At 29.5% G+C, this 10,454-nt stretch overlaps 1 protein-coding gene across 1 annotated transcript; it reads right to left on the bottom strand.

Moving 5' to 3' along the window:
* Positions 1 to 1,886: 1,886 nt before the first annotated feature.
* Positions 1,887 to 9,575, bottom strand: LOC142326751 (uncharacterized). The gene is made up of 2 exons (XM_075369434.1): positions 9,260 to 9,575; positions 1,887 to 7,314 (listed from the first exon to the last, which is right to left on the bottom strand). The coding sequence occupies exons 1-2, from the start codon at positions 9,396 to 9,398 to the stop codon at positions 6,536 to 6,538; spliced, it is 918 nt and encodes a 305-aa protein (XP_075225549.1). The 5' UTR covers positions 9,399 to 9,575; the 3' UTR covers positions 1,887 to 6,535.
* Positions 9,576 to 10,454: the final 879 nt, after the last annotated feature.

Here is a 10,454-nt window from a genome sequence, read left to right as displayed (position 1 = left end):
TGTCCAAAACTATATATTTCAGAGCCTAGTGACAGTGCTGATACATAAGCTAATGAAAATCTTTTTGAGGATAGTTGTGATCTTACTTCAGGTATTCAGTGAGATAATTTTACTGATGTGGCATCCTGACTGATGACTGTGAGAAGTAATCAGTTAGAAAGTCTGAAGATGATATTTGATAAAGCCCCTCAGGGCTCAGACGAGGGGGGAGGGGGGTGTGGTGACTAGAATCGCCACAAGGTGGGTGTCTTCCCCTATGGGGTTGGGATGTTTAAAATAATTAAATAATTTGGTGCATGAATTGGACCAATGGAAACAGTAGTTTGAACTTGCTTTAGATTGCAAGAGTGAAACCTGTTGGCAGATGGAACAAGCATTAAAGCCTTGAGAAAATGAACTGTTGCTTTCTCAGTATTTCATAACAACATTAATGCCCTCTTCAAGGAGGGTTCAAAAAATATTGCTGTTTTTTATGTTTATAGGATTGCAGTGCAATATAGCCTGATAATAGGAAAGTGATTTGCAATCCTGCTTTTGAAGAAAACAACTCGACCAAAAGGATCAGCAGCATGGAAATAATCTGTGAAGATGCTAAAAGTGAAATTGGACAATGGAAAGTAAGAAAACTACAACGCATAGTACAAGAGCTTCTTAAGTACCCAAGACATGGAATATAGCTAACAATACATTTTCTACATTCGCATACGATTTCTTCTGGGAAATATTCACGTAGTTAACAATGGACATGGGAAAAAGATTCTACCATGAGATCAGGACCATGGAGACTGGATACGAAGGCCGATGTGACCTAGTAATGATGGGCGACAACCTGATGATGGGTTTCTTAACATTATTTTGTTATTTTATTTTTACAAAGTGTTAATATGTTTATGTAGTAGAATAGAATGTTATTTTGCGAAAAATAAAAAAGATTTTTTATAATGCTTGTTCCAAATATTGTTTTCCATGTACAATTTTAATCATAACAAAAACTAACTTTTTTTAAGAATTATTTTTTTATGTTCCACAGCAAAATAAATTGGAAAAAGATAATTTTGTTGATGTTACTCAAGTGTGTTAGCAGCAGATTTCATAAAAAAGACACAATTTTACAAATTTCAGTCATAATTTTATTTAGAATATTTAGCACTATTTGATATTGGAAAATAGCCTGGACAAATATTCATAATGCTGTGCAGTAGTAAACTTTTAATCATTAGAAAGGAAGTTAATATCTATAAAATAACCCTTGAATGCAGACCAAAAATATGGAAAAAAGATTAAGTAACCCTTTTAACAATTAAGTGCTAAGTTTTGGATACAACTACTTTCTATCTCTAGTGGAAAGTACAATTTTGAACATTTAATAGGTTAAATTTACATTAAAAGATTAATCATATAATTTATAATTTCATTGATCTGAAAATCGGCTCTGACCTCAAACTCATAATTGCCTAACGTGGTTTATATGATGTAAATTAAAAATTACAGTCATTGGAAGAAAAAGGTGATACTAAGTATGTAATACAATTTACTTTTCAAACCTGAATTCCCAAACAAACAGATGAACACCTTTGCCCAACCAGATAGATATAAAAACATACTACCAACTCACCATACTTTCAACTCGCATTACAGTGATCAACCTTCTGTTTTCGCCTATAAAAATGTTTCATTCTATAATAAAACCACATGGCATTCAAATTAGGAAAAGTTTAATTAAGAATGTTGGCATGGTAGCCATAAATAAACACCAAATGTTTGACAATTTTTTTGTATATTTTTTTCTAATGTTATATAGACTTGCTGCATTAGCGTGTAATGTATATCTATCTATTATCATAATTAATAATTAAGTAAATAGTGGATATGAAAAGAACATAAGGTTTAATATACAACTATATTTAGTAGAAATACACTAACATCATATTATACAGAATTTTTTTCATGCCCAATAACATTAGTAGTATATTAGTTTTGATATAACTAATTCAATAGTAAATGTTTAATAATTCCACGTACCAAAATATAATTAATTTAACTGAATGATAAAAACTCCCTGTACACTCATCATCATCATAAACTAGATATTTGAACAAAAAAAAAGATAAACTTTAAGATTCAAGAAGCATCTTCTAGTTCATATTTTAGTTGTCTAAATTATTAAAATTTTAATTGTGTGTAAGATGACAAATGTATATCAAAATCAGTTTTTATTTTCATAAATTTTCAGTACGTATACCACACTTAAGTTACATATTTAAATGGATTACCCAATATTATCCTGGTCTATAAATTCTTTAATAAAATTATAAAAGGAACCTTCAAATTCATAAACAATTCTAAATAAAGTTGCTTTAGATTTTGTTTCTTTTATTTTATCCCATGACTTACTTTTGCTAAAATGTATCTCAAGCATTCAGAAAATAAATTTTCACCAGCCAAAATTAAAAAAAAAAAACATTTCTTACATAATAGGATAATAAATGTAGAATAAACAGAAATCATGATAATTAACTAATTTGCTTCAACATCATGTAAATAAAAAAAATTATAACATGGTAACAACAATATTATTGCTGGCAAAATCAATAAATCAATATAAGGTAGGGTATACCTTATAAAAGTCAGCTTTATTTTAGGTGTTGCAAGTAAAGAAGTTTAAAAATGTATAGTAGTAATGTGAATATCAACACACGATTTAAGAAAAAGTAAACTATATTCAGTTACAATTTAATTCCTTAAGTGACCTATTTTTCAAAACATGGGAGACACCTCAATACAGTTGATAATACCAAACGTGTAAAGACCAATCAACAGGATAACCACCATTGTAGAGGATGGTCAGTTGGACTAGCCCAAACATTAAAGTGAATTTTATTAATTAATTTTCATACTTGCCACAATAAGTGGCAACAGATGCGAGAGTTGAAATATGTGGATTTTTACAAATAAAATTGTGCAATTTATATCCTAGTTTCAAAAGATACAATAACAAAATCATTCAATCCTTGATTTAAGAACACTCAGGATCATTTTCATTTTATTGATCAGTAAAAAAGAATAGATGATTCTGAGGTATTTAGAACCCAAGGGTTAAAAACATTAGCAATGCATCTACTAAACTTGAGTGTAGTACAGCATAACATCTAAGATCATAACTGGACTGTACTTTTTCAAAGGAAAAGTTGTTATGGTAATAGAAGAAAGATAGACATTCTGTAAAATGGTTAAAAAATGTTTAATCTTTATATATAGGCTGGAGATAATGCATGGTTCATTGTATGAAGCTCCTGCATGAGTTTGAGACAAAAAAATAATTCTGCTGTATCAATACATGGTAACTCAATTAATTTTAACCTGCTAGCCTCGACAAGGGTAAAAGTTAACCATACCACCTACACCAAGGCTTATACCTAATATACCTGGGCCTAATGATTCATACAGACCCTTCAAATTTTCAGTATCCTCCTGTTATTTACCAAGTGAACATGTAGTCAAATTTGTATATTTTTGCATCCAGCAGTGAACTTTCATAATTTTTTTTTTTAAAAGTAGTAGGTAAAATTTACCCTTGTACGGATTGCTGTGAGTATTGTGAAAGTAAAAATTACTTTTTGTCAGGGTTGCCGAGAGTTTAGTGAAGGTAAATTTTACCCTTGTTGTGGTATGTAACTTATTTTTATTTTACTATTATACACAGAGTTATTATGTGAAATTCTCAGAAATCTGTAATTTTGTGTAACAGAGATCTGATGTGTAGAAATAAACAGGAAATTTTTTGAAAAATTTATTGATTCTTTTAAATTATGTGGATTGGTGTGTTTTCATTATCATTATTTGATGATAGAATATATTTATTTTACAAAATTAATAATTTTATACAAATTATGATTTAAAATTTTAATTTCAACAAAATTTCATACAAATTTTGTATGTTTTGTGAAACATATTTTGTCATTTTTGCAATTCTATTTCAGATATTTGACAATGGACAAACCTAATACATCACAGGAAATTTTTTGATCAGATGATCCCAACTTCGAAGATAAAATCTTCAAATGTTTGGGGAAGAATGTACGAGAAGCAGAGACATTGAATCTAGTTTTCAACAATATAATTTAATTACTCCAGAAGATGGAATTCTTTGGATGATAGCGCAAAACTGCCAATGATGATTCTACATTATTATTGAATGTTTCATCTGAAACTACTATACAACATGCTAAAATTTCGGCAGTCAGCAGAAGAGGAAGCATCATTAACTTATTTGGGTAAAGATGGCTAAAGGAGGAGCTCAGAAGAGCCTAATCTTAAAAAAAAAATAGGCTCACACAACATTATAACTCAATCGCCAGGTCTAAAACACTTTGTGCAAAACCTGAAATGTTAGATGTACTATTTGACAAAGTAATGGTCGATGAAATTGTTCTGTGGACAAATGATGTCAAATTGGACTTTGTACGTCTGAGACAAAAAAAATCAGCCAGAATATTCAGACACTGATAAAGTTGAAGTTAAAGTATTGTTAGGGTTACTTCTTTTTACTTTTATTTTAGAAGTGCCTGAGAACAGCTATACTTTATAGTTTGCCAGAAATATTGGGCTCCTGTATTTAGAGCTACAATGTCATTTGCTCGAATGGAGACATTGTTGTGTTGTCTCTGTTTTGACAACCCTCACTACAAGGGAGGAAAGATTAAAATTAGATCCAGCAGCAGCAGCAGTCTCTTTAGTTTTCCAGAGACTAATAGAGAATAGTCATAACACTTGGGGAGTTACACTGCTACTGTAGTTGAGATGCTAATTCCTTTCTGAAGTAAATGCCAATTTAAAATATATTTACCAAACAAACCTGGGAAATATGGATAAAATTTTTATGCCTCACAGATGCATGAAATAATTATCTTTTCAATAATTGCCTTATATATATATATATATATATATATATACACCAGGAAAGATAGTGATTGGCAAACACTGAATGACATAAAAAAAAAAAAAAAGGTCGAACATCCCAAACAGTAGCGAGACTAAGAAAGCCAATAGAAAGAACGAACGACAAATATTACAGGTGATAATTGGTTCTTGTCAGTCCCTCTTGTTGAAGAAACAAGAACTAACTTATGCCGAACACTCCAGAAAAATAAAAAAGAAATCCGAAAAGAGTTTCTGCCTTCTAGAGATAAGGTATTAGATCTACCTTACATGACTTTGTGAATGACATTACCCTGCAGTCGTATAAACCAAAAAAATTGACCTGTCCTTTTATTGTCATCAATGCATGACACAAAATCGATAGATGGAAATTTACCTAAAATAATTTCCTTTTACAATCACACAAAGGATGGAGTAGACTCATTAGATATGAAGTGTGCCATTTATTCAGGCAGTTGAAAGACTAAAAGTGGCTATATATTTTAGGCTAATAGATATTGCCAGCAATAATGCTTTTGTTTTGTATCTATATTAGAGATGTAGATTTAATTTTATAAATGAACTGGCCCAACAATTAATAAAGCCAAACTTGGAGGGCCGACTGAATAACCAAAGAACAACAGATGAAATTAAAGGATTGATAACAAACATTTTAGTAGGAGACAAGCCTCGTAAAAGAACAGCTGATGGTGATGACACACCAACAGGCAAACTTCCAAAAAGGAAAAATTATGCTAAATGTCCTTATGAAAAATCAAGGAAAACCAATCACAAGTGTATAAAATGCAAAACACAAATTTGTTTGGTGTAGTCAAATTATTTTGTGTAGATGTGTGACACAACAATTTATTTTTATATTATATACTTATAAATAAACATATGCATTATATTAATATGTACAAATGAAAATAAATTTAATAAACATACTTTTCAAAGTTAACTTTTTTTTTTAATAACTTATTTCTTTAAAAATATAAAATTATATTTGTTGTATGTAATCACCCCTTCCCACACTCATCCCATACAATATTATACAAAATAACAAAAAAATTAAATTTAAATAAACATAATAAATATAATACAAAAAAATGTAGTTTGTACATAAAAGCATTGACGAGGGTAAATTTTACCCATATCCATGTTATTGCGTGTTTTCTCTTGTCAGGACTAGAGGGTTAATTTTTTTCTTCACATTCATCAGGTTTAATAGATATGGCTATTTTAACAGGATATTTTAAAGTCAGGTGTGTGTAAACTGGCCAAAAGAAACTTACAAAGAAACTAGTGATTCAACTAGAAATAATATTGGTTGTAGTCATGGATGTCTTAATGAGAAATTAGCCAATGAAAAATGTGATCCAATTTTTTCTTGTAATGTGTTACTAAATTATAATGAACAGGAGAAAGAAATAATTCTGAAGTATATTAATTATTAAACGAGTAAATGCATTTTTAAACTTCTTACTTACAAAAAAAAAAAAAACAAATAACTGACATTTCTTTTCCATAAAATTCTCTAATATTTTATCAAATTTACTACAAATAGTAAATAATTTTTAACCACTAAATATTTTAACATTTTTCACATGTTAATTTATTAACAAATTTTGGATGTTGATGTTTGAGGTAAAGCAATTTTACTATCGCTATGAGAACTAATAAGAAAACTATTATTATTTCTAATACTATAATTATAAACTTCACTATATACAAGTTCTTGTAACTTTAGACGTAGGAACATTTTTTTATCAGGTGGTAACGTTCTAACAGTTGGTAACAAACTCATTAAAAAAGAATAGTCTTCATCATCATTTGTGTTTACATTATGATTATTAACATGACTAGAATTGGTACTATTTAATTTTCTTTTTTTAACTGTACTTTGATTCCACATATCATTACAGCTATTTTCACCACTAACTTCATTACACTGCCAATTCAGCGTTGAATTATCTTCTTTATTAGACAATGATGCATTATCAGATGGTACCATAGAAACAGAATAAGGAATCATTCCATATGTGTTAGAAGGATGCAGTAGTTTAGATGGACAGACTTCACCATAAGGATATGTAGTCAATGTATTGGGAAACACATCAACAGTTCGATACTCAAATTTATTTTTATGTTGAACATTATTTTCATTGCCAAAATTACTATCCATTGTATATACATCAACATCTACATTTACATCTTCAGCATCTCCAGATATAAAATTACTCGACGATTTTGTAATCATCTGATCTTTTAAAAACATCATATCATTAAAATAAATCCATTTTGATGTATGCAAATGGTTTCTTTTCTTTGGTATTTTCCTTAATTCTGATCTAAAATTATCTCTTAAACCTTTCCACTTTGTTTTCACCAATTCCTCTAAAAAAAAAGAAAAAAGAGAAACATCATAACAAAATCATATTTTATTGAACAGATCTACAATAAAAAAGCAGAGAACCAACCACATGTTGTATTCATACTTTTTTAAATGTATTTTTAGAGTTTTAAATGAGTGAAATGAAACAAGTTATAAAGATCCTCAAAGGGAAAAGTACACATTAGACAGAAGGATGATTTATAAGGTATCCTATACCTGAATCAGATAGTAACTGTATGAATCAGGAATTAATGTCAAGGAATGTAATAAGGTAGAGTAGTATGATAGGGCTCAGTTTGCAACCTGCCCTGTTCAATATTTATCTTAAGAAAATTCTGTATTAATGTTAGGATGAAAAAAGTACGTTGCTGTTGGAAGAAGTAAATGTATCCTCTGACCTTTATTACAAGCAAAAAGTGAGCAGGAAGCAAATGAATGCTAGAGGCCTTGGGCAAGAAATGTGAGAAATAATACAGAATAAGAAAACAAACAAAAGTTAAAAAACATGGCTTTAGGAAATAAGATAATAAAATAAAAGAATGTAAATAAAACAGCAAGAGATAGAATAAGTGAGAAATTTCAATTATTTGATCAGCAAGATTAGAGATCTGTACTGCATTTAATGTAAGTATAATTTTATGTTAGTTTTATATGTATGAATTAAATAAACTATTACAAACAATCCATCTTTATTTCTTTATATGGAAAGGGATGGTTCTTTTCCACTCAAGGGAATTTTAAAAATTATGACATACACACAATGTGAACATGTTTTAGCAACTGCTCAGCCAGTGCCATAATAATTCCACTCATAAGTACTGTTACGGTAATTCTGAGCAATTAGTTAATTAATTTTTTTCATACTTTATATATCTTAGATATGTTTAGGATCAGGAAAACACAAGACCTAAATGTTGTAAATCAGGTTTGAATAGCAGCTGACTCAAGCAAGGTCAAAGGCATTATCAGTACTCTACTCAATTAGCAATCACTTTTGTGAATTATAGTGACCTGTTCATATGCTAATCCGTTCTGTGGAAAGAGGTTGGTGCTAAGGTCAGTCTTGGTGGAGAAATTAATAAACCATACACTAACCTTAACAGTCATCAGAGTTGGACTCTGAATCAGCCATTGAAGATGACTGACTGCACTCTTCAAAAAGTGATTACTGTTGTACACATGACTAATAACATGGGGCATGTGGTACAGTCTCTGTAGTGACTATACTTCCATTTAAATTTAAATTTGGTCAAGTGTCCTAGGACATGATGTTAAATATTGCCATACCTTGGAAATTTATCCCCAACCTCTCTCCACAAAAGTCTATCCTTAACCCTAACCTATCTCCAGACTAGATCTTGTGTTTTCCTGATCCTCAGCATATCTAGTATGGTATATTAAAGTATACCAGTAATCTGAAGTAATTGCTCAGAATTACCTGGGTTTGCCTAGATTTACAGACTGATACTGATGGTGTATAAAATCTTTTTGTAGTAATTAGTACAATAATTGGAAGTTAATGGGTACTTTATATTAGGGTTGCTATGTACGATCTTATTTTTTCACTTTTGAAAGAAACAGTAATCTTTTTCCTTGCAACGTTAGCAATCTGTAATTAATGGTATTTTCATTCAAGAAGTATTTTTTTATTTTGTTCCGTCTATTATACAGTTGGTTGAAAGTATAGGAAAGCTGCCATTAACCTGCACCAAATATTTAATTGTATAAAATCGCATAGTACTCTGAAAAAAATGTATATATTAGGCGAAGTAATATGTTTAAGAAAGCTTCACATTTGTGCCGTGTTTAGTAATCAGTGTGGTTTTGGATTTACAAGAATTTGTTGAAGAGACGGTAAAAATCAATACGTAATGCAAGAATATTATACAGATATATAAAAACAATGAGTAAATTATATTAATGCTATAAATATGAAACAACACTTACTAGAAACACCCATCCTATCTGCGACTTCAATCCAAAGTTTGTTTATGACATCTCTGCAACTATGATTATAATTATCTTTCTTCCACAACGGTTTTCTAGTTTTGATTTCTTGTATCAGAGTTGTTATATCAAATTCCATCTCGGCAAATACAACACAAAAATTACAATTGTTCTACTAGATCTGCGCGCCTAACCTTTCACAAATATCAAACATTCATAATTCTCTCCTCGATCACAACAGAGCGCAGCCTACAAATTCTGCCACTTACGAAATTCTCGTTCTCTGCCTCCCACCTAATCCGAAAGCTGGCTGGCTCTGAATATTTGAGATATGTTTAGCACAAAACGTGGAAATACTGCCACTGTATGTTATTTCTGTATATGTAAATTAAAAAAAAAAATATTTTTTTAATTAATAAGAATGGTATTATATAACTCAATTCAAAATTAATGAAAATTTTTATTCCAAAAGCATTGAAGTATTGAAAATAATAATTATTATTTAATTACAATGCTATTGAACAAAATATATTCTTTTATTATTCGTTAGTTTTACTTTTCAAACTGTTTTCAGGTCTACATTTTATCGAACTTTAAAATATTTTATAGATCATGTCATAGTACAAGTACATACTGTACCGTTTTTCTTTGGTCACGTTTAATAATAGATATATTTTCTATCTTTGAACCTCCCAGCTTCAAAGATAGAAATTATATCTAGCATCAAAGATAGAAATATATCTTTATTAATATATAATATATATTATATAATATATATCTTATTTTCTAATCGGAGAGATTATTTCTGTAGTAAGACATTTACGTACTAATTCCTGGGTAGTTGGCGATACGTATAGTAAAGTAGATAATTTATTTTACTTTTAAAAAAAAAGTATAGTTCAGGATATTATCGAGTTTACAGTAATTACTAAAGGAATCATCTGATAAAAGAAGCGGTGTATACTTCCTTTTAAGTACAAAATTTTTAGTCAACAATAAGGATTGGTTGCAATCATTAAATAAATATTATTATGTATTTTTGTCCCTCAGAAAAACGAAGATAAATTTAATGCTTATAATATATTTTTTATATAAGGATACTTTCCAAATTGTCGCAGCAGATTTATTTTAAATTAGAACTTCTCTGCAGTGTCTAGTTTTCTATGGTATAACATTTCCAAAAGCAAACTAAGCG

The sequence above is a fragment of the Lycorma delicatula genome, chromosome 6, assembly GCF_047948215.1.
Source record: "Lycorma delicatula isolate Av1 chromosome 6, ASM4794821v1, whole genome shotgun sequence".
NCBI lineage: Eukaryota > Metazoa > Arthropoda > Insecta > Hemiptera > Fulgoridae > Lycorma > Lycorma delicatula.
The sequence above is the reverse complement of the archived record's forward strand: the minus strand, read 5'-3'. Positions and strand labels throughout refer to the sequence as shown.